This window comes from Chenopodium album, chromosome 8, assembly GCF_948465745.1.
Source record: "Chenopodium album chromosome 8, dcCheAlbu1.1, whole genome shotgun sequence".
NCBI classification, from domain to species: Eukaryota; Viridiplantae; Streptophyta; class Magnoliopsida; order Caryophyllales; family Amaranthaceae; genus Chenopodium; species Chenopodium album.
This window is the reverse complement of record NC_137841.1, coordinates 24,657,633-24,682,396: the sequence shown is the minus strand read 5'-3', so window position 1 is coordinate 24,682,396 and position 24,764 is coordinate 24,657,633. Positions and strand designations below refer to the sequence as shown.

General features: G+C 33.7%; 2 protein-coding genes across 3 annotated transcripts; both read right to left on the bottom strand.

Moving 5' to 3' along the window:
- Positions 1–260: 260 nt before the first annotated feature.
- On the bottom strand, positions 261–7,586 carry LOC145641777 (chorismate mutase 1, chloroplastic-like). The gene is made up of 6 exons (XM_081692728.1): positions 7,181–7,586; positions 5,287–5,509; positions 5,110–5,196; positions 2,150–2,293; positions 821–913; positions 261–724 (listed from the first exon to the last, which is right to left on the bottom strand). The coding sequence occupies exons 1-6, from the start codon at positions 7,369–7,371 to the stop codon at positions 482–484; spliced, it is 981 nt and encodes a 326-aa protein (XP_081548854.1). The 5' UTR covers positions 7,372–7,586; the 3' UTR covers positions 261–481.
- Positions 7,587–12,222: 4,636 nt separating this feature from the next.
- Positions 12,223–23,827, bottom strand: LOC145641780 (AUGMIN subunit 2-like). Of its 2 annotated transcripts, none has more exons than XM_081692732.1 (8): positions 23,693–23,827; positions 23,552–23,602; positions 22,987–23,171; positions 22,076–22,198; positions 19,515–19,619; positions 15,102–15,170; positions 14,335–14,448; positions 12,223–13,001 (listed from the first exon to the last, which is right to left on the bottom strand). In XM_081692732.1, exons 3-8 carry the CDS (start codon positions 23,104–23,106, stop codon positions 12,702–12,704), a joined length of 831 nt encoding a protein of 276 aa, XP_081548858.1. In that variant the 5' UTR covers positions 23,107–23,171; positions 23,552–23,602; positions 23,693–23,827; the 3' UTR covers positions 12,223–12,701. The 2 variants fall into 2 exon arrangements, with proteins under 2 accessions (XP_081548858.1, XP_081548859.1); XM_081692733.1 differs by having other exon boundaries at positions 23,552–23,573; positions 23,693–23,800.
- Between the last annotated feature and the right edge of the window lie 937 nt (positions 23,828–24,764).

The following is a 24,764-nucleotide window of genomic DNA, read 5'->3' as shown; positions in this document are numbered from 1 at the left end:
TAAAGACGACACAGTTTTTCAGGCTTTAACAGTTACCTGTCCAGAGAACTAAACAATCATACATTCTGATCTCGAACTGTGAACCTATCTGTGCTATATCACCAAAACAATGAACGGTCTGAATGAACAATCTTTTAGAAATGCAATGCCACAAACAATTCTATAGACAGGTCCTGTAACAAACAGAAAAGAGCTTAACCATACCAAGACTGATAACTAACAAAGTACAGAATGCCTTCTCTTGGGGGGTACACTAATGGTTAATGAAATCACGAGTTCATCAATATATCATTTTTTTCCCCAGTCATTAAGGAAACAGTTACACAGGGGTCAAGGGCTATACAAGCTAGTGAGCTATACATTAAACCCGTACAATATCATGCCCATCGAATCATCCACAGTTCACATTGATACAAACAACCAAAAAAATGCTGAGTTCGATTGTATAATCTCATCGCACTCTAGGAAAATGAGGCTAAGTTCAATCCAACCTTCTTAATAAGTAATCAACTTGAACCTCTTTTGTTAAAGGCATAATCCATTTCCCATACAGATTGGCAACCAAGCTAGGTTTGATCTTGTAAGCGGGGCATGACTCGTCACCAATAGCATCTGGGTTGACAGGCACCTCAAGTCCAAATGTTTTGGCTTTCATTTCAACTCTTCTCTGTACAGCTAGCTCCACTGCCTCATATGTCAGCAAATTCATCAATTGATCTTTATCCTGCAAAGTTAGAGTACCAACATCAGAGAAGAGCTTCTAGATCCAAACTAGCTACAAATATTTATTTGTTAATGTGTAAGATTTAAAAACTCTTACTTGTGCCGCAATAGCAGCTGTATAGATATCAGGTGAAGCTCGAAACTTTGCCTCTGCCACATACTTGCCATAATGTATTCTTTTAGAGAGTGCCTGCAAGAAAGAAGATGAACTTAACAGAAATGTTCAGCACTATGTCCTCACAGATAGAAGGACAAAACTACAGATATATTCATTCATATTTTACTGAAGGTTCTGTGATCAATGCCACCAATCCTTCACGGCAAATTTTATATTTGCTGCAGTTTGTCCTATAAAAACCAGTTCAGTAGTGATTTGCCAGCAATGTGATCATTAAATATACAGAAGTAGTGCAGAAACTTTGCATGACTAAAATATAGCAGCCAAAAGTAGAAATGATGAGCTTGTAAAGGTCCTGGCCTTAGTGATATATGCAGACTAAACTCTTAATAATCGAAGCTATTAGAGTGGTTCTACCAAGATGAACATGTACTCCATATATATCCTTTAGAGCAGGTTAAGTAAAAGTGTGTACTAAGGTGTAAATCTGCTCACTTATCTGTGTACTCCAAACCTAACAGCTGGAGGAAAAGCAGAGATTAAAGCTGCAGTCTGCAGGGAATTTATTAAAAGTCTCCAGGTACCACAAGCATTCTGTTAATAGAAAAACAAGAGTACTATTTATGCAGAATACACTTTGGAATCTCAACATTGCATTGCTTTGCGAACACTAACTTACAATATATACATTGATTAGAAGGTAAAATTGAAGCATCCCTCCCATGAGCAAAAGTGGGGAGGATGTGCAGGAAAACTCCACATTTGAGGTGTATAAGTCTCTTTCTCTATGGTTATTATGATTAGAAGACATTCCAACCCGATTACAAAAGGTTAACAAAAGTAAGGTTGTAGTACACATAGATTCCCTAGGAAGTAGGAACTCCAATGCAGAATCTTTCCACGGCAGTTGTTAATGTGGTCAGAGACCGTCAGACTATTGGAAAAAGGGAACTACCAAAGTTCTCCGAACAAGATAATACAGCAGATATGAGCCTCAGATTACGATGCTGTTAGGACAATAACATAGCTCAATTGGAGATAAAATTATGCAAGAAGAGAAGGTTACAGCAACCTCTTACCAGCAACCCATGAATCTAGAAACCTAAAGTGGCAGAGTACTACAGAAACCTCTTACCAGCAACCCATGAATCTAGAAACTTAAAGTGCGTGTAAATGTCCAATTCTCCTAAAATTAAAGTGAAAACTCAGCTTATTGTAAAAACTTTCTTTTGATTATATTGTCACACCAAATCACGATAACTAAATGCAACTATTGTGAAGGTAGATAACTAGCTTAAGTATTCATACCTGTAAGCATATTGTGTCACAAGTAGCAGAAGAGCCACAGTTTCCGTCGTCTCCATCCTTTACAAGTCTTGGCAGAAGGTCATTGAAGTACATATCCCAAATTAATTTGTTTATATTAATTGAATCAGCATGAGGATGGAGAACCTACATATAAAGCAGCAGTAGTTGACATAATCAGAACAAATGACCAACACAATTCAACCAATAAACAATCAATAACTTTTAAATTTGCATCAGACAGCATTACACTACACATAAAAGATCTTAAGATCACATCCATTGTATCTGAAAGAGAAAGGGAAGCTTATATAGTATTTCTCTTGATTAATGCATCTTCTATAAACAATTTTTTATACTACCATCTAAAAGCATAGACACTAAAGACTTGAATGAAATTGTATGAATTTCAAGCTAATAGTTGCATCTTCTTTATTCTGCCATGTCCTATACTTCCATTTTCTAAAAATTTAGGGGTTTTTTTTCCCCTGTGTTTGACTGATCAGAGCAAGCAGCATTCCAAAGTCTCATTCATTTTCTTTCCTTTAATATGAATCAAGATTCTTTAATGAATTTCTTCACAAGTGAAAAGTGGGCGGAGCCGCGGAGCTGGTGAATGTCCAGCAAAGGTGCTTAGAAATTGATGATTTAACCAATTAAGGGAAAAATAAGTCTTTTGTTTCCTCTTCAGGCTCCAGGCGGCTTCTGTTGACTCCCATCCAGTAACTCCCACAAGTCTCTCACTCTCACGCAGAATTTTGCTGATTTCATTTACACATAAGTAAAAGCTGATTTCATTTACACATAAGTAAAAACACAGAGTATTCAGGACAGGTATTAGTGTATTACCATTCATAAGTTAAACATTTTACTAAGTGGATGGACCGTTGAATTCATCAACCTAAGAAATACAATATAAGGCATCACACTATATTTAAGATACAATTATGTTGAACATATCTCAAGGCTGTTATTATGCTTTGTCAGTAAGAATGTTATGATCTATCCCGACATTCAAAAGTTATGTTAATATCTCTTCACAAAAGTCACAAAACAACTAGTTCAACTACTACAGGCTACATAATATTTGAACAATAGCTTACACTATGATACAGCCTGTTAAAGCAAAGCCTATTTAAGTTTAGTCTACAAAAGCTGATTTAGCCTTTCTCACAAAAGTATAAAGAAGCTGGCTTATTTTAGATCCTCTACAGATCTATAAGTTGTCTCAAATGGAATATATTGACATCTTATAAAGTTACATGATCTATCAAAAGAAAACTATTCAATCAAGAGCATGAGTTTATTATGACGTACTTCAATATCTAGCATAACTTTTTTGACAGGAAAAATGGATTATATTAACAGTTGAAGAAGTAGTACAAGAAAAGAGGAAAAGCTGTCCTCTCAAAATACCAAATTTACAGAATAACCCAATTTCGTTGAACTTCCCCAATAGTAAGTAGTAACTCTTGTAAGCTCCAAACGCCTTAGTCCATAATGACACTGAATAAGTGACTTTGTTCCACCACAAATCAGAAGACAAAGAGCTTCGAGAAAAGACATAGGAGTTTATTTCCAGCTTTCCAGGAACACATACCACACATTTGCCATGAAGGCAATGCGGATTGCCCCATAGAAAACTCTCCTTACCAAGTCCCCAAAAATAAATCTGCAACCAATTCATAACCTCAAAAGGGAATACCCAAGACTCCTCATGTACAGCAAACAAACTACTCCAGAGGTACTAGTCATCTCATGTTGGAAAAAAAAGAGTGAACAAGACTACTATTAGCACTGCAAACAAGTATTTGTCCAATTAAATAACCCACCTCAATCTATGTATCTGGAGCATGTCATCAGTGTTAATCTTCCATACTTAGCTTGACTTAAAAGCTGGAAATTGAGGAGAGCAATTCACACAAACTAGTAAAGATTAACATGTAAGAGAATCTAGATAAATCCCCCATTCACACCTTAGAATCAGTGAGAGCATTTGAGATAGACTCATGCTTGCTGGACTATCACACATTCACACACACCTTAAACACAGAGTAAAGAGGGAAAGGATCAAATCCTTGATTGAAAATGTTGAAAATCAGGGATTTGTAAAAGCTAGCAACTTTAAGATGCAAATGCCAATCTCTATTATTGACTTTTAGGTCAGCACTCTCATAATAGTAATTTGAGATCAGAAGTCTCTAAAGATTTACTCCAAATTTCTGTCTTCTACTTTCTTCCCTCTCTCTACTTATACTAAAGCTAAAGATTGCTAACCTAATAATACTACACTTCCCAAATTGCCTCTCCTAAGATTAGTCTATTACAAAATCCTCCTCAATACCAAAATGAAGGCATAAAATTACCTCTTTTTTTTTTTTTTGTATTACCTTTAAAATCACTATGAAATTACAAGCCCTTTTCCAAAAGTTACCTAAGCTTATTGACCCTAAACTGAAATTAATTGAACTTAGTCTGAAATTCAACTTGGGTAACCCTTACCCGGACTTTAAATTTCATATCTATTTTTAGAGTGAAAAGGACAAAGCCTTAGTTTTATTTTCCTGTCTATTAAAAGTAGGTAACCCTTACCCGGACTTTAAATTTCATATTTACTTTTAGAGTGAAAAGAACAAAGCCTTAGTTTTATTTTATTGTCTATTAAAAGTCTTGTTTTCTTAAGTTTCATATCTTCCACCTTACACTCACAAATAAATCATACATGGTTTTTTTTTTCAAGAGTTCATGAATTTTTATTTTAATAAATCAAAAACCTAGCAGGATGGATGGCATACATAATTGCATACAATTATTTCCACATAAGTGACTGCCAAGTTGTTAATCAAAAAGTAAAAGGATTAGAGGACGGTGATGACTCCATAATTGTTTGTCATTCAATAACTAAATGTTAATAACAACATTGAGAAAGAAAAATGGGAGATACATTAAAAATACTTCATTACCTGAGGATATTGCATAGGTGGCAATAATGGTTCAGGTAAATCCTCAGGAAAAAAAGGATGCTCATCTGGGCTCTTATATCTTCCCACCTAAATACAAAGGGATAATAACAATTAGAAGTCAAGCACATTATTACATTTCTATCTAGTTATACTTGAGAACTTCAAATTTTATGATACCTGCGCATGAAGCTTTTCAGTTTCCTTAAGCATAAATTCAATCAAAGACCCATGAAAGCCATGCAAAGGGAACGCGTCAGGATTGTATGTGTCAGCATTGTAACAAAATTGCGATCTCTCTAGAAGACCAAATATGATACTATCTTCTTGCCGAATCAAGGAGTTCCGAATACCATCTAGGGTCAAGCTTTCACTCTCATCAATTCTTGTCTTAGGCTGTACGCTACAAAAGTTGAAGTCTTAAATTAATTCAACTTTCACTAGAATTTCATTGATACTTCAAAAACATCACAATCAATTCTGTAAGTTGTGCCATATATTTTCCTCCATAAACATTAGTATGAGAACTTATATTTCCATTATGGTTATTCTCATCAGGCTCTTCCTTTATCCCCTGGCCCTCTCATCCGAGAGATATCCAACATTTTATACTATGACATTAAACTATTAAAGTGTATTTTAGAGAAGAATTCCAAACATCTTAAAGCACAAATGTTGGACGCTTGTATGACATCAGCCACTTTTGGTAAATCCTTTCAAAATAGTGGCATTACCATTTACCAACATTCTTTGATGGTACAGGTGTAGGGGTATAGGGTACACTACTGACAAACTGAGATTAGGGACAACAGATAGGAACATCAAAGGCTGCTAAATTTATAACAGAAATAAATTTTGCTAACTGGAAAGACCAGGGGAAAATCCATCACAGTGTTTGCTTTAGACTTCTCCTAATTTTAATTGCTGAACAAATTTAGCAAGAGCTAGTAATTTAGTAATTGTTACTTGTCACTTGTCAGCTTAATCAGACAGACAACTGTAGTAATGCTGAAAAAAAAAAAAAAAAAAAAACTTTAACAGATGCCAACGAAAGCACTCTGTTACTTTAACAAAATTATAGTTGTGTAGACTGTATACAGCTTTTAGGTAAAGCATAGAACCATATTCTTCTGAGTAAATAAATCCTTTGCATAGGCATTTGGAGAGAATCAAGAGATTCCATGGGCAATTAAAGAGAATCAATATAATTCCATTGGGAGCTTTATGCATAGAACCATATTCTTCCTAGTAAATAAATCCTTTGCATAGGCATTTGGAGAGAATCAAGAGATTGCATTGGTAACTAAAGAGAATCAATATAATCAACACATACCAAAGGCAAATCGAAAAGAATCAATAGACTCCATAGGCAATTTGGAGATAATCTGTAGATTCCTTTTCTGGGGCAGGATCAATCATAGGACTCCTAATCCGCGACTAGTCTGGAAGAGTTCATCTTCCATCTAATTCATGTCATTGTCTCTTAGGAACGCGTTACAAAATGTTCTGATAAACCCTTTTCCCCCACATTCTCCAAAGGGACTGTAGAAATATTTTCAGAAAACAAACTTTTCTGTCTTTTTTTCAACAAAAACAAGCCTAAATTATAACATATCTTCCAACTTAATCAGCTAGTTACATCTTTCTATTTGTGGAGATATAGGATCAAACCAACAACATTGGCTCCATTTCAACCACAGTCAGCAGATTAACAGGTTCAAAAACTATACTGTCCACTAACACAAACAATTAACTCAATTCCAAAAGACAAACATCAATAGATTCAATAATCAACAAGTACATATAAAATGTTAAAAGTATTTGCACAACCACCCAATAAAGCCAAGAGTTGAAGCAAAAGACAAACATTAAATAAATTTAAACTTCGACCAGTACACCAAACATTATAAAAAATAACAAGCAGCAAATTCTCAAATTACCAAAAAGCAAACCAAATAATAGAGCAAATAAAGCAATGTGGCAGCAATAATTCATCAAATTAATCACTAAAAAACATGGGAAATATTTTTTTTTTAATAAAAAAATGAGTAAAAGAGCAGAAATGCTTTTTTACCCAGCAACAATTGAAGAAACATTAGAAGATTGAATGCCCTTAATTGACGAATTTGTCCTCCTGCAAAAGCTAAAGCTGCAATTTTTTCCATTCTGGTAAGGAAGAAGATTAAAGGGTATCCTTAATTTTTCTGGGTTAGTCCTAAAATAAGCTTGAGTTTGAGGTTTTGAAATCAACAGTTTTGCCTCCATTGATGAAGAAGAAAGATACCAAGGTCAAGATTTAAGCAGAAGAAGAAGGGGAAGAATATTGGAGAATATAGTTGATGGAAAACAGTAGATTATGCAAATACAATGTACTGTATATATATATATACAAGTATGAAAAGAGAAGAGACGTTAGAAATTGAGAAAGTGGAAAATAGTGGGAGATAACTATAAGAGGCGGAAAAATTACGAAACTAAAAGGTTAGGTGGCGAAAGAAGAAAGAAGAGGAAGAGGTAGGTATGTGAAAGGGTAAAGCCAAGAAGTGGAAGGCATGCCTCAATGCCTATAATAAGATATCGAGGTTGAAATATGGTCTTTTACTTTTGACTCGGAAGTTGAGAAAGATATGGTGAATAGTAGAAAAGATTAATAAAATTGTACAAGAGAAATTGAAATTGAAGATTGATTAGGAGATTTTATTTTTTTTCTATCGAACGGACCTTTATTAAGACATCTATCTATACTTGGTATTTAAAAACACAAACCGCACATTACACATATGGCACATGTCACCACAAATCACTCATATGCCACATGCCACCTTCTTTATCAAAAAATAAAGTTCATGTCTTTATGTATTATGTAACTTGCAAATTTAAGTAAGGAAATTAAGTGTTTCAACTACACCAAAATAAAGTCGCAGTCTTTTCATCTCCTAAACTTAAAATAAAGTAATAGTAAAAAAAAAATAGTTGAGCTAATTAGTTCACATTATAATTATATATATATATATATATATATATATATATATATATATATATATATATATATATATATATATATATATATATATATATATATATATATATATATAAAACAATGCTGCTCATATAACACAAATAAGCAACACATTACAAGAAAAATATTCTAAGTAATAACCCGTGCATGGAACGGGCCAGAAGGCTAGTTAAGATTGAAATATGCTCTCTCATTTTGACTTGTAAATTGATGAGAAAGATAGCGAAAAAGTAGAAATGGTTAACGAAAGTGGAAAAGATATCAAGGATTAGAAATCGAGGATTGATTAGCATATTTTTTTTTCGGGCATGGCTGACTAAAACACCGAATTTGAAGTGTGTTTAGATTGTTCACCCATGTTATGTAGACTCATATATTAATGAGAATAATAGCGAAATCAGGTAAAAAACAACTAACAAGTTGGAGAAGTGATCGAGGCATGTTTGTACAAGACTGGAGATTTTTTTTTATTATTTTTTTATATTATTTTTTATTTTTTTATTTTTTGTCTGTGTAGTGTAGTTGTGTGGATGGTCAAACTTAAGTTTAATTTGTAAGAGGTGAGAAAGTTAGGTAAATTGGTTTCGTGAAGTGTTTTTAGTGAAAATTGTCATGAGCATACGCGACATTGGAAATTGAATGTAACAAATTAAAATTGTTGAACTTAGAAGTTGGAGAAGTGATTGAGGCATGCGTGTAGTGGAGGGCATGCCTATATCAAGACTCGGATTTTTTTTTTTTAGGGTCTATATAATGTAGCGTGTGGATGGTCAAAATTAAGTTCTAAAGAGGTGAGAAAGTAAGGTGAATTTGTTTTGTGAAGTGTTTTTGGTAAAAATTGTAATGCACATAAAAAAAAATAAAATATAACAAGTTAATGTTGCTCAACTAAGAAGTTGGAGAAGTGATTGTGACATGCATGTAGTGGTGTAGTGGAGGGCATGCCTATATCAAGACTCGAGTTTTTTTTTTTTTTTTTTTTTTTTTTTTTTTTTTTTTTGCCTGTATAGCGTAGTGTGTGGATGATCAAAATTAACTTTCAAAGAGGTGAGAAAGTAAGGTGAATTGGCTTCATGAGGGGGTTTTTGGTGAAAATTGCTATATGCATATGCAACAGTTAAAATTGAATATAACACATTAATGTTGCTCAAATAACAAATTGGAGAAGTGATCAAGGCATGCTAGTATCAAGAAGTGGAGGGCATGCCGGTATCAAGACTCAAGAGTTAATTTATTTATTTAGTTTTTGATCGGTGTAGAGTAGTGTGTGGATGGTCAAATTAAGTTTGTGTGAGGTGAGAAAGTAAGGTGTGTTGGCTTAGTGAGGTGTTTTTGGTGAAAATTGCTATGCACATACACGTCGTTGGAAATTGATTGAAACAAATTAATGTTGCTCAATTAACAAGTTGGAGAAGGCATGCATGTATCAAGAAGTAGAGGGCGTGCATGTGTCAAGACTCAAGATTTTTTTTTTTTTTCCTCCGTTGTAGTGTAGTGTGTGGATGATCAAAATTAAGTTAGTAGGAGGTGAGAAAGTATGGTGAGTTGGATTCGTGAGGAATTTTGGTGAAAATTGCTATGCTCATACATAAAGATGGAAATTGATTGTAACAAATTAATGTTGCTCAACTAATTAGTTGGAAAAGTGGTGGAAGTATGCCTGTATCAAGAAGTGGAGAACATGCCTGTATCAAGACTCAGGATTCTTTTTTTTTTTTTTTTTTTTTGTGTCGGTGTAGCGTTGTATGTGGATGGTCAAAATTAAATTTGTAAGAGCTGAGGTGAGAAGGTATGGTGAGTTGGCTTCGTGAGATGTTTTTGTTGAAAATTGCTATGCTCATACGCGACGTTGAAAGTTGATTGAAACAAACTAGTGTTGCTTTAGTGAAACTACTAAACTAGTAGTCCTTTTAATTTGTTCGCTATCTTTCTCACTAATTCTTTAGTCAAACGTGGAAGAGTATACTTCAAACTCGTTGTCTTTATTTATGAAAGCGTCAAATGAAAACACCAAGCGGCAAACAACATATGACAAGTGGCAAGTTGTTTCCTACTTTGCTTCAATGAGTATTTGAATCCATCTGCATGTTAATTCAACAACTAAAATATATATAGTTCTGTTTCCGATAAGAGATTATTATATAGTTGTCATATAGCTTGAAAGTTGTATAGTAATTCAATTGAAAACATATTTTCCTATGAGGATTTAGCCACATAGCATCACCTTGAAAACGATTGTAACAAACTAGTCATTTTCTGTAGATAAACTAAAGAAACGCGATGTTTGTGAAAAAGATATAATAAAGACAATTTAATTTATTAATTATTGTCGTTAAAGTAATTGATTTTATTGGTTTTCGCTTTACAAGTAACTAAGTATTTTATGATTGAAGTGTAATCTATATCATTTAATACAAGCCATGTTGTTTAGAAATCAAATAAAAGGTAATTTAATACATTTATAATTGTCTTTAATTATATACTCCATAGTCCATAATATTACAGACATTTGAATATTAAGTGATAAAAATAAATAAATAACTACGCACTTTAAATGATTAAATTTCATAAAAAGTAAGTCAAGGTCATGCCAATAGTTATTTATAAGAACAATTACTATGATATTTATAATTTTGGTAACATTAATCAAATTTGAAAATTTCTCTCAATTGAATGGTTGAGATTTAATTCAATTATATAGTATGGAGTAACTAGTAGGGGTGTTCATAAATCGGTCCGGATCGAAAAAATGAATCAGATCACCTCGGACCGAATTAATCGGTCCGGGCTTCGGGTCTAGAAATTTATTTTTCAGGTCTTCGGTCCGGTCCGGTCCAAAATCCTATAAAAACCAGTCTTTGACCGAATGAACCGATTTTTTTAATTAAAAATGTGCGTGAAACCTTAAATAATGGTTAAGATTATCCTTAGAGCATCTCTAATGGGGGAAATTCCATGTTTCTCATAGTGAGACCCGAAATATGTTTCTCATGGGGGCATTTTCGTGAATAAATCAACAACCTTTTCATTATTATGGGCTCCACAATTGAATAAAGTTGTTGATTTATTTACGAAAATGCCATCTGAGAAACAAAATTTGTTTCTCACCATGAGAAACTGGGGCATCCTCCTCCAATGGTTGCTTTCAAGGACTAGCTTGCAATTTTAATAATTTTCAAGCTAATAGCCCAACCATTGGAGTATATTTAATAATTAGCTTGGTCAAGCTAATGCCAAGCAAATTAGCTTAGCTAAGCTAATTAGCTTAGCTAAGCTAATTAGCTTAGAAATGAATTGTCTCTATAAAATACTAATTATTTAAAAAATAAAGCTGAAAAATCTAAATATTAATTAGCCTAACCATTGTGGTATGAATTAGCTAGCAGGAATAATAGCTTTGCAATCTTAGATGGCATGGCAAGCTAATTTGACAATTAGCTTGCCATTGGAGTTGCTCTTAATAAACTTAGAAAACTTTAAATTTATGAACTTTTTTGTACTAAATATACAAAAAAAAACAAAAAAAAAAAAAAGATGTTAAGTGTATATTTTCCTTTACTTTTTTTGAGTATTCCATAAAATTAATAAAAAAATTAGAATGCTTTTTTAAAAAATTCTTGAATCAATCTTCGGTTCTTAAAATTCTAATTTTTGTCTTCGGTCCAGTCCGAGTCCGTCTGGTCTTGGACCGATGAAAGCCCTAGTAGCTACATATTTTTTTTTAGCCATTGACAAGGTTTCCCAATTTTTATGCATCTTCAACATCACCATCAACCTTCCAATTCATCCATGGTCTCCCAATTTACAATTTATAATATACTGATTTTGTTCATCTTTGCCATCAACATGTAACTTCCAACTCATAAACATCACCAACCTTCCTCTACATAAGATGCACCTCTATAATCATTCAATAGCAATTTAATTTTATACAAGTATGAGAACTACCCAAAATTCATTTACAATAAAAGTTGGGATTAAGCTAATTTTAATCACCAATTCAATACTAATATTCACCTTGAAAAATGTCTACAAATAAGCCCAAAAGCCAAGCCTTACCTTTTGGTTTGGATCTAGTTTATGCTAGATTAAAAGAATAATAGGGAAGGATATTAGATTAAAAATTAGAGTAAAATTCAATTCCATTTGCATGCCAAACAGTGATAGAATTTGAACTTGTCTAAACTAACATTTTCGGTCATCCGCAGAGGAGACATTCCATCACAAATAACCCCAAAATCCTACAAAGTACAGATATGATACAATAGCTGTGCAGGATATGCATTATTGAAGAAGTGTAGCGGGTAGGCTTTCTAAGGAGGCCTCTGTTGTACTGGCCTGCTCAAAGGATCTCCTTCAACAAAGCAGGAAATCACAGGACAGTCGGCTCTAAAACTATGACGGAGAACAAATGCTCTTAATACAACTAAAGTTTTCATTACAACCATTACTCCACCCATTGCTCAAATAGAAAGCACACGACTGAATAACCCTTGCACACAAGACATTACACATCAAATCACTTCCAAACTGTTATAATTGGAGGCCACGAGAACCTCTTGTAGCTTGTACTGTCTTACTCAGTAGCTTCACCAAAAATGTCCCCTTCCTGCTGCTCCACTTCTTGACTCTTTGTGCTATTTATAGCTAAATCATTAAAGCTCAGATCATTTCTCCAAGGAGGCGGAGTCACACAATCAGACTCCCCTGTTGAACTTTGAGAAGGATTCCTGGCAGGTGTTGAGGGAAGGGAATTGGCAGAAGAGCGACCCGTCCTCAGCTTTTGCAGGGTGGCAAATGACTCCCTCATTGCTGACATAGCTTCAAAAAACCGAGTGCATGATGCTAGAGCAACAGGTATTGGACGCAGCATATCCTACATTAAAGATTAGGAAGGGAACAGTAAGGACAAGGAGGTAGATAATGAAACAAACATTAAAGGCTTGTACTTATTGCATGACAATAAAATCAGAAACTGATAGAAACCAGTACCCAACAATGATACATTATCCTTCCTATCAAAGAATCTCAACATTAAGGCTTGCACTTAATGCATGACAAGATAAAATCAGAAACTGAGCAACCACTATCCAATAGGCCAATAATGAAACATTTATCATTTCTATCAAAGAATATATGCCTCAAATCAATCTGTCTTGCTATCTCTTAGATAGCAGCAAATCAGCAAGCAATATTTGCCTACAAAAAGCACCCACAAATTTTAAATTACTTCACTGGGCTAGGAACACACTTTAGTAATCTGGTTACATGACAAGCGTGACTAGATGCAAAGTTTCAAAGACTATTAAATTTACTTTCTAGAAATTGTTTACTTATGGAACCCAACTTTGACATGCTGAAAGAGGTAGAGGTATACAGGATATCAGGTCAAGCACAATGGATTTGGGAGCATCAAACACGTGATCTTTGAAATTTTTACAACAATCAATATCACCAAACTATTTTTCAATCAATTTTTCAGCAACTTAAAGCAGACATGTTTAAGGCCTATTTGATAAATAATAAAGAAAATAATAATAAATAAAAAATTATTGTATATTTATCACTTTCTACAAATTTGAAAATAATTGTGTCATATCAAACTCAGGATAGAACATCATAGTGATAATCAACCAAATTTAAGCATCCTTTTAATCACGTCAAATGAAAGACTAAAATTTTACTAAGCCTACTTAAGTACCTGCTGATTTTTATTCCATCTTAGCTACTTTTCTCTCAGGTCCATCTATACTATCATATGAAATAGCTTTCTCCAACTTCTATAAAGACTTTTCTTTTTTTTTTTTTTTTTTTTTTTTTTGGTACTTTCCACACATATGTAGCTGATTCACTTCTCCCACAACAGCAGATATATGAAATTAAAATGTATGTAATTACAGTCTTCAAGCAGCTACGTTTTTCAGCCACATTAACAAGTTTCAGTAAATGAAGCCCTCCCCAGCGCTCAGAAGATGAAAACAGGTCCATTGATGTGCTTGCCATTGTGAAAGGAAAATGTTTAGGTTAACATCTCTCTTCACTTTTTTCATAAAAACAAAAGCTTTACAAAGAAAAAAAAATGAGCCCTTACAAAGCCGGAAAGCATCAGACTATGAAGTGAAGAAAATACTAGTACATGATAGTACAAAACAAAAATGTCATCACCCATATTATTCCAACTAAAATTAAGAAAAATTTCAGGAACATACGGCCCATACTGAAGGTGGTTCCTTGAAGTTTTGGCTCCACTGAAAATCTGCAACTGATGCTGACAACGCACCATAATCACTAGCCGCTTTCATTAGTAATTCCGAGAATTGCTTCTGTAAACATCAAGCCAAGAAAAAGAACAGCGCATTAACCCAATAAAGCCCAGTATCCACAAAATACAAACCAAGCATATAAATTGCTCAGGTACAAAAAATATAAGGCCAAATCATATATGGGAACATACCAAGGGAAACACTCATCTGTAGAATTCATTCCATAAAAAAATCCCAAGGAAAAGTTTTAGTTTTTTTAAACTGTTGAAATAAATATATTCAAACTTGAACAAGTTACACCGAGGTAATAAAACGAGTTATTCTCGCACTAGACTACTAGAGACAAGTGTTAACGAACATTAATGAGAAAAATGAAGGGTCCAAGCTTGGCTTGTACACTTAACGAGCCTAGAAGTTTTGTTCAGCATTATTCAGTAATAAACAAATTTTTAAGCGAGCTTGTTTGCGAGTTGTATGCAATATTAGCTTATTTACAGCCCTGGATTTTCGAATATCATGACAAGAAATGCAGTAACTCAAGAACCAAAAAGCAAAGTGATAGCAATTCAAAGTTTAAAGCAGAAATGCAGTAACTCAAGAGCCACACATGGAGAATTCCTACTAAAACAACCACTAAAGCAGAATTATATAACAGTCAGGCATATTCTTCCAGTAGGTAATGTACTGTCTTAGAAAACTTGCTAATTACAAACCTGGAATTCTGCTTCCACGGGAATGCAATCCAATGAGTAAGGCTGTTGAAGACGGGCAATAATACGATCCTGAAAAATTATGATAAAATGAAAGAAAAAATCAAACTCTGGGTAACACAAACAAATAATTCAACCATAGCTCTCACGTGCCTAACAACTTCAATGCATGTTTTGATCCAACAGACTCTCCACAACCACAGGCAGGACAATATAACCCAAGTGTCGAAGTTAATGGAGAAAAAAGCTTAATAAAGATATCACAACAATAGCCCACAGTGTGTAGATGTGTATGCCACTAAACTAGAGTAGGAAGCCATTATTTCTGTTAAAAAGTGAGCTAGGTGCCAACAGTATGCAGAGTGGAAACCATCAGATGGCCATCACCCTGTTTTCCTGAGAAAAGTGACCCTGACAGAGCAATTGTAAAGAAGCTGATTTATATAACAGAGTAAAAGGGACACATAATAGCTCTGGTGGGTTAATAAGCCATATTTCTTTAGGCACATACACAAATCAATTGCCAGCAATTTCACAGTTTCTCAGATTGTAATTGGGATTTTTTATTAGGCACGCCTGCTGCAGTAGATGGGCAGTCAGAATTTTTCTTGGAAGTCTTTGAATTTATGCATGACACTAGCCCAAGCTGCCTAGCTCATGTTGGAGAAGATTATCAACCTTGAGTTAACTACAGGATTGTATTAGCATACTATTACAAAATCTAATTAATCAGGGACACCTTTATCTTGAAACATCATATACTCATGCTCATATGGATTTTGAAGGAATAAGCAATGCACAAATGATATATACAGAGTATATAGCTGTCATATTTACTTAATGTAAATGCAGCTCAGTCTAATAGCTTTGAGAGAGTTGAATAAATGCAATATCATACAAAGACACTTCTAAATCCCCCCCACACACACAAAAAAAAAAAAAAAAAAAAAAAAAAAAAAAAAAAAAAAAAAAAAAAAAAAAAAAAAAAAACAAGTAAAAAAGAAAAAAGGTTGCACTCTTTGAAATGCTAAACTTTAAATTGGATAACACATATCCTTATTAATTCTATTTCATAACCATGGATTTTGACATACATGACCTATCATAAAGCCCTTAATCCTAAGCCTTTCCAGTCAATAAGAAGCTACTTCATTCCAAATTAATTGACATGTTTCGTTTACCATGTTTGTCAATGCACATAGTCAACCATAAATATTGGTAATTATCAGCAAGTTAGAATTATTAAAAGTTGATATTTTAGAAGTACACAGAGAAAAGAATTTAACAAGATCCGCGTGACTTTTTTCTTATCTATAAATCACAAAAGCTCGTCAAAGCACAGTTTGCAAATACTGAATAGTATCAAAATTCAGCATGTCAACTGAAATGTAGGATATAAAAGAAAAGATGGCAACAAATAGATAAAAAAAAACTTTACTCTAGAGCTTGATAGAGTAGTAAGAAGACAATTATCTCATGATATCTCAATTTGGAAGAGATGTCATGTAGTAACTATCTACATGTTCATGAATGTTAACAAGTTCCATTCGCGAAGAGGAGAAACACTCTTTCTACGTTTTCTTTTTGGCAATTAATTCGAAAATGTCACAATCATGAGAAAATACAAAAAAGTTTACGCAAAAAGCCTCAAAAACATTAAAGCTCATAATATCTCCAGGACATCAGCATTCAATCTACCCCTGCTTTCTATGAAAGGTTGGGGAGAGAACTCTTCATATGCCAGATATGAAAAAGACCAGCCAAATTAATACTGTCTTAACAAAGATGGCATTAATTTTAACATTGATTAATAAAAAAAAATTAGTAGACAAAGCTAGCAAAATCAAACCATCTACTGCCAAGGGCTGCAGTACCGCTGCACTGCTGCAGCAACTCTGAATAATTTTAACATTGCCACAGCATTAACTATTGTAAAGAGCAATTAATATCGATTTTATGTCACTTTCATCATATTTTTAAGATCAAATTCCAATGTTGAAAAAGTGATACAAAATAAAAGAGAGAACAGAAATCATAAACAACATGAAAAAGAGCATGTCAACAATGGAGTTCAATTGGCAAAGACAAAATATGGTGCACAATTTCCTAACAAAAATTGTGAGTGGAAATTAGAAATGGAATATGCTCTAGATCCGGATCTGTTTGAAGAAATCTAGAATTAAAAAATTGGGACCCAACGTCAACCTGTATATAATGGATTGGGTTTAGGATGCTATTTTTGAGATCCGGATCCGACCTGTGGATCAGTCTTTAATGTCTTTGTATTTTATGATACAATTTTATAAAATTTATACTCCATCTTTTTTTTTCTTTTTTTTTTTTTAATGATTGCACTATTTGGAGTTTCACGCTTGCCAATGCAAAACTTTTAAACATTAATATCTTTAATTTTGTTTAGTATAATTATAGATTTTTGATGTTTGAAAAGTACAAATCAACACAAATCCAATAAAATACCACAAATATATATTTTTTTTCTTATGTATAAACACAACAAATAAGAGGGATGTGCGAATAGTGCAAAAATCCAAATGGTGCAAATAAAAAAGTGGAGGAGGTATATTATTTGATTTGACTTTGATAGTAATAATGATACTAATACTTTCAATGTTTCTCATGGACTATTAAAATTTATGGTCAATTGACCATATTGGTATATAAGTTAACACCCTTATGACATATTGGTATATAAGTTATTGTCGGCGACATATTGGTATATAAATTAACAAATTGTGACATTTACCCCTATTTTTTCTTCGGATGAAAGAGCGTGTTGTATACTTCAAACATTTGTTTTAATTACTTTTGCAATCTTATTTATTATCATAATATACTTATTCAGCACCAAATAATAATTTTTCCCTCTTCCTTTCCAATACAATAACTTTGATAAATCAATCAAACGATAAAACCCCAAAGAAAATATAATAAGAAAATATATATATATATATATATATGAGTTTCTTTTAAAAAAAAAAAAGGAAGAAGAATCTACCCTTGTGATGCTTCAATGACCAATGCCCTCAATACATTCAAGCTTAAATCCCTTTGCTCAAGCTTTCCTATTCGTTTTCCCCTAGCTTCTTTCTCATCACTTTTGGGCTTTCAATTTATTTTTTTTTTGGATTTTTACTTCATAATTTTTTTAAATTAATATAAAAAGTAGAGAAAAGTAACAAAAAAAAAAAAATGTCAAATAAAAGTTATTAGCACTAAAATTAAGCGCGTGTATCATACGCATATCCTCCGACGAGAAAATAGGGGTAAATGTCGCAATTTGTTGACTTATATACCAATATGTCGCCACATGTTAATTTTTATACCAATATGTCGCCGGCAATCACTTTTATACCAATCTGTCATAAGGGTGTTAACTTTTATACCAATATGGTCAATTGGCCTAAAATTTATATACTTTGTTTTTTTTAAATTTATCCCCTCCCATTTCATATTAAGTAACACAATTATTTCTTTTGGCTGTTTCACATATAATTGACACATTTCCTTATTTGGATATATGACATGACATACTAACATTGAAATGTTTTTACCTTACTCACCACAGCCCACTTACTTTCATCACACTCACATGTCTCTATTTTCTTTATTATGCGCCTAAAAGTGTCTATTATTTCAAAACAAAGGGGAGTAACTTTTGTGAATTAAAAACTTTATTTTGCTTTTATTTACCATTTCGGAAATTTGATAGCTTAAGCATGTAAGATGATGGGCAGAACTAATAATACTTATCTATTGGCTAAAGAAAATAAAATAAAAACTCTTAAAATAAATCAATTTAATAAAAGCGAAAAAGTTACATGTGGATACGAATCTAGATCTAGATTAAAATCTGAAAATTTGGATTTGCAGATCAGAATCCACGTATAGAAAGTCCAAATACGGCGCGTTTTCTTCCCTAGATGCCAAAGTCTCCATCCCTCTCTAGCTAAAGCATCAACAAGTTAACAATAACATGACAAAACCAGTGGATGATTCACTACTCCCTATGTTACCAAATGTTGATAAATTATGTTAGCACGGTTCAAGAAGGGTATAGCATCATTTTTAGAAACAGAAAATTTTTCTAGGACAAGAATTGTAGCTTATTCATTAATTAGCCATGTCAAATTATTAATTGCCTCTCCAACTCCTACGATCAACAAATTTTAGCAATTGAAAACTTGATAAATCATTCATTTCTAGAGTGACAAGTACACTATAGTCTATAGAGTTATGGTTGAACCTGTAAAACAGAAAAGGCCAATTTTACACACCAAAATTCACAGTGGTCCATACTCCATAGCATATAGCTAATAATATTTTGTCTTCAAAAAAAAAAATTATAATATTTATTTGAAAAATGTATAGCATGGATAATCCAGAAAAAAGTGATACCTTATTTTGAATCACATCTTTCAATATAGTAGTGATTCTAGCTAAAGTCTCTATCTTCTTTTCCATTTCGGTCACATGTGTTAAATATGCCACATTCTTGTCATCCTACAAAGGAAACATGAATTGTTCAGTTGACTGTAAATGGTCAGAACAAACTATAACAAACACGTTACTGCCACAAGAATACAAGATTTATTGGCTCCAAAACATAAAACTGGATAAACAGACATACACTATTATTCGAAATTAAAAAGCAATGTTCAGCCACAAAGGACCTTCTACACATTCATTCTTTGGTCATAGAATATAAATATCCAAAAAATACAATAAAGAACCTATATCTAATAGTCGGCATTTGGCAGTAACCCTTTGAGCCATGATGCCTTTTCCATATAAGGAATGTTGAAGTGAAAATTATATCCATCACACCTTTAACTATATTATGTGGTTACATCATGAGGGAGCACTCATCATTTACAATATTAGGGACTGGTTATAATGAGATGGTTGTATGGGAACACCTTGATGGATAGAATTAGAAATGTAGATATAACCAAGATGTGGGAAGGAAAATGCACTCAGAAATTTGTTGAGATAACACCTTGTCTTGGCAGTGATCGTCAGCAACTCAAATGATGTGGAAGTTGTATAACATTAGTGGGTATTTATATTAAACATGTCTTTCTAATTTTATCTTCACCTATTTTTCTTCATTCTTCTTCTGCATCAACCAACTTTTTCTTATTTCCATACTTTTTCTATATTCCCTTATTAATATCTCTTTTAACTCAACCCACTCTAACCTCTCTGAACCATCAAATGATGTTGAAGTTTGAAATTTGCCAAAATCGTTGAAAATTTCCCTGGCTATTTAGTTTCCTGAATCCCCAAAAAAAAACAAATTTATCTTCATTTGCTCACACAATACTAGTACAATTAAAATGATGGGTAATTTGTATGCATTCCCACTTGTATAATCACTTTATAATCCACTCAGTGTTTCAGTCCAACCAGTGATTTGTGGAGCACGATATTAAACCAAATCTTTTGCACAAATCACTTAATGCATGTTTGATATGTGGATTGGAGGTGAACACTATTGACCCTCTTTAATGGGTATCCAATGTATAATCCTTACAAATGAGTAGAAACCTGTAATTTGTGTAGCGCGATATTTTACCAAGTAACCTTGTGCATGAATCACTTACAAGGTGAAGACCAAGTAGGAAAAAATTACGGAAATTTTACCAAATGCCCCTGAGTTATTTTTTTATTCACCATATACCCATAACAATTTTCAAATTCACCATATACACTTGAGTTTTACAAAATTGTCACCAAATGCCCTTAATGACTAACAACAGTTAATTCCGTTTGTCATTAGGGATAAGTATGCCACGTGTCAGCATCTTATTGGTTATTTAAAATTATTTTATTATTTAATTTTTAACAAAACTTATTTTTTTTAAGAGAACCACCTCTAGCCCACATGTCAGCCGGCCACCTTCTACCGGCGCCACCCCGCCATTGCCACATCTGTCCTCCGCCGACGCCACCCATTTCCTTTCGCCGGCGCCACCCCACCATCACAACATGTCCTCTGCCACCCCTAAAACCCCTTCGCTACCCCGAAACCCCTTGAATTAAACCCCGAAACACCTTGAATCGTAAATAGCTCTCGCAGCATTCCACTACCGCCGAAAATCATCCACCACGCCCCGAAACCCCTTTGCCGGCAATCTAGACCCCTTCCCCTATGTTGCCGTCGCCCCCTTAGCCGTGAAACACCACCCCAAATCCCTAAAAACCCCAAAATCGAAACCCTAGATTACGATTTTTGGGGATTTTAATTTCGGGTGTGGTGGTTGAAATAGTGGAGCTTGGAGGGGATAGATGAACCGATTTGGGTTCTCCGGTGTGGGGAGGGGGCCTTTGGTCGTCGGTAATGGGGAGCGGAGGGATTTTCGAAAGAGAAAGAGAGTGCGAATCGAGGGAAGGGTGGCTGGGTTGCGCCGTCGGCGCGGTTGTCCAGGGCTGGGTCGCCGGGGCGGTGGGGACTGGAGGCAGGGATAGGGTGGAGGGTGGTGACAGTGACAGGCGGTGGTTGGGGTGGGGTTGGTTTTTCTTTTTTTTTTAAAAAAAATAAAAATGAATAATTATTTTAAAATTTAATTAATTGAAAAGATAACCAATAAGATCCTGCCACGTGGCATACTTAACCCTAATGACTAACGGAGTTAACGTCCATTAGTCAATTAGGAATATGGTGACATTTTTGTTAAATTCAGGGGTATATGGTGAATTTGAAAAATGTTATGGGTATATGGTGAATAAAAAAATAACTCGGGGGCATTTGGTAAAATTTCCGAAAAAATTAAACGGAATTAGTTCCACCATTAAGCATACATAAACTAGAAAGCACTATTTCATTTTGGTGGAATACTAAAACCACGGAAATACAACAAATAACACACACACACACACATCATGCATCCATTGATGAGGCTACCATCCACAATAACCAGTAAAAAGATTATAAAAATCAATGGATAAACTCTAACCTTTCTGCCTCGTAATTCTACTTCTAAATCTGCAATTTTCCTCTGAACTGCTGTAAGGTCTCTTAAAACCCTTACCAGATCATCACTCTTCTCCCCAGTGGCAGATGGATTTTGGAGAGCTTCCTATAAAAAAGATAAGGCAGGGACAAAACTGAGTTGACGCATATATACAGCTGCACAATGAGTTATTTCAATATGCGCACTGAAAATATGTAAAACATAAACAAAAAGGCAACAATTCAAAGTAACGGAAGTAGCATTAAGGAAATAATAGAAAAAGGCACACTACGCATCTCATAAAATATCATTCCGTAAACAAAGTCAGCAACTTGTAATCGGGATGATGGTAGACCTCAGCAAAGATTCTTTTGCCCCCTCCACAGGCCCTTTCCTCTATAAATGAGATATATTTCCCTAAAACCTTTCTTCTTATCTAGCAAATTTCATGAATGAAGTATGAATCTCAACTAACCCCTGAATTGATAGATCATAGTCTCATACACTTTGCCCAAATTAATCTTCACGAGAAACCTAGGAGAGATAGCTTTCCTATTCTGAAAAAAGCCCTCTGAATTCAAGAACAATCCCTGGAAGATCATTTTTCAGTCTCATACATAACGTTGAAAACATATAAAGAAAGATTAGATTACGCTCACTTCTCCCATCACTCAAACTAACATATCTTCCCAATTCCTCTAATACATTTAACTGAAAACTCACAGCCATACTAACATGACTATATTCATATAACTATGAGCAATCAAATCAATCAATCGAAGCCTTAATCCCATAAGTGGGGTGGGCTACGTGAACCAAAAGTGATTATTCCATATAATCAAAATCAATCCAGATAGAAAAAAGTAGCATAATTTTAAGAAAATTGAGTAATAATAGTGAAAAGAAAGGGCAACCTGTGGAGGAGTAGAGACATTGAAACCAAGATCGGAAGCAATGGATAGAGCATCTGACATGCCACCAACTCGCCTCAACGGTTTCTTCCCAACCCATGAAGTGTCGCTTCCAGTAGACATTTTTAGCTTTTACACTTGATCACCCAATCCAGCAAACCAAAGATGTTTGATTCAAGGGTTGAATCCTAACATTAAAGGGCCGTGCAATACATTAGCAACCAAATTCGATTCGAAAAATCACATAATTTTAGGATTCAATAATCAAATTAGGCTGATAATTTTGGTTATTTCAGAATTCAGAACCAACATTTGAGATTTTCGAACCAAAGATGTTTGATTCACGGGTTAAATCCTACCATTAAATGGTTGTGCAATACATAATCAACCAAATTCGATTCGAAAAATCACATAACTTTAGGATTCAATAATCAAATTAGGCTCATAATTTTGGTTATCTTAGAATTCAGAACCAATCGTTGAGATTTTGGAACCCAACACTTAATGCGCTGACAATTAAATTAGATTGTGAAATTGATATGACGATTACAAAAACCAAACAACTTACCTCAGAAGCTGCTGAACATCAACTGCGCTTCAATGGAGAACGTTGAGTGCGCTTCAATGGAGAATGTTGAGTGCGATTAAATCAAAGATAAACCCTAGATTGTGAAATTGATATGATGATAACAAAAACAAACCATTTTACCTCAGAAGCTGCTTCAATGGAGGATACAAGTATTAGATTCAACGGAAAACGTGAACTGCGCTTCAATGGAGACCGTTGAGAGAGGGGGGTAGGATTGGAGTAGCGTGGCTCAGCCCAGCAATTTGCTATGGTTAATTTGCCCAACAAAGGGGTAAAATGGTAAATTCGCATGACTTTAAATTTGAGTAAAGCATACAACTACTCCCTAAACTTAGCCAAAAGTTGCAATTCACTCACTAAACTCTTTTTTTTTTAACACTCACTCACTAAACTCTTAAAAGTTGTAAAGTTGCAATTCACTCACTAAACTCTTAAAAGTTGTAAGTTAGTCACTACTAAGGCGGTTGGAGGTCATTTTTTTAGATAGCAACCTATAGCTGGTTAACTCCCAAAACTTTGTCTAAACTATTGTACTAATATGTAAACTCCTTAAACCTTAGTTTTTATTTTTATTTTTTTAAAAATATTTTTTAATTTAATAAATATCAATCTAATCATACATTTGAAAGCCAACGGGAACTCTAAATTTAAATTCTAAAACTAACTAAATTTTTGACTTGGACGGAATCTTTTCTTTTGCACTAATTTGGTTTATATTTTTTATTTTTTTTAATTAGAAAGATCCATATACATTAATATCATAGTAGAAAGAATGGCTTACCAAATCAAACAATCAAGAATCAAATTGTTCTTTGAACAAGATGAGCATATTCATTGTGTGCCATTATATATCACATACGAGTAATTATTAGTTTGAATGTTTGATTTATTATACACATTAAACTCAACAAAATTTATAATTAGCAGACTTCAAAAGAGAACATAGTACTAAAAATCCCTTATCGTCTCCTTAAAAAAAAACTCCCCCTCATCAGAACATCGTAAGAATTTGCAGCTGCGTGTGTTGATTTAAAAAAAAAAAAAAAAAAAAAAAAAAAAAAAAAAAAAAACTACTTAAAATTCCATTTTTTTGTGATACGATCATGATCAAGAAAAAAGTTTAGAATATTTTGTGATGTTGAAATTAGGATTTCTTAATAGCGATTGTTTACTTATATTAGTACGTGGCTAT

Coding starts and splice junctions, on each gene's coding strand:
- LOC145641777 (XM_081692728.1), bottom strand. CDS start 7,371: ATGGAGGCAAAACTGTTGATTTCAAAACCTCAAACTCAAGCTTATTTT. Junction 5,510..7,180: donor GTTTCTTCAATTGTTGCTGG/GTAAAAAAGCAT, acceptor CAACTTTTGTAG/CGTACAGCCTAAGACAAGAA. Junction 2,294..5,109: donor CACCTATGCAATATCCTCAG/GTAATGAAGTAT, acceptor CTTTATATGTAG/GTTCTCCATCCTCATGCTGA.
- LOC145641780 (XM_081692732.1), bottom strand. CDS start 23,106: ATGTCTACTGGAAGCGACACTTCATGGGTTGGGAAGAAACCGTTGAGG. Junction 19,620..22,075: donor TAGAATTACGAGGCAGAAAG/GTTAGAGTTTAT, acceptor TTTCCTTTGTAG/GATGACAAGAATGTGGCATA. Junction 15,171..19,514: donor AAGATGTGATTCAAAATAAG/GTATCACTTTTT, acceptor ATAATTTTTCAG/GATCGTATTATTGCCCGTCT.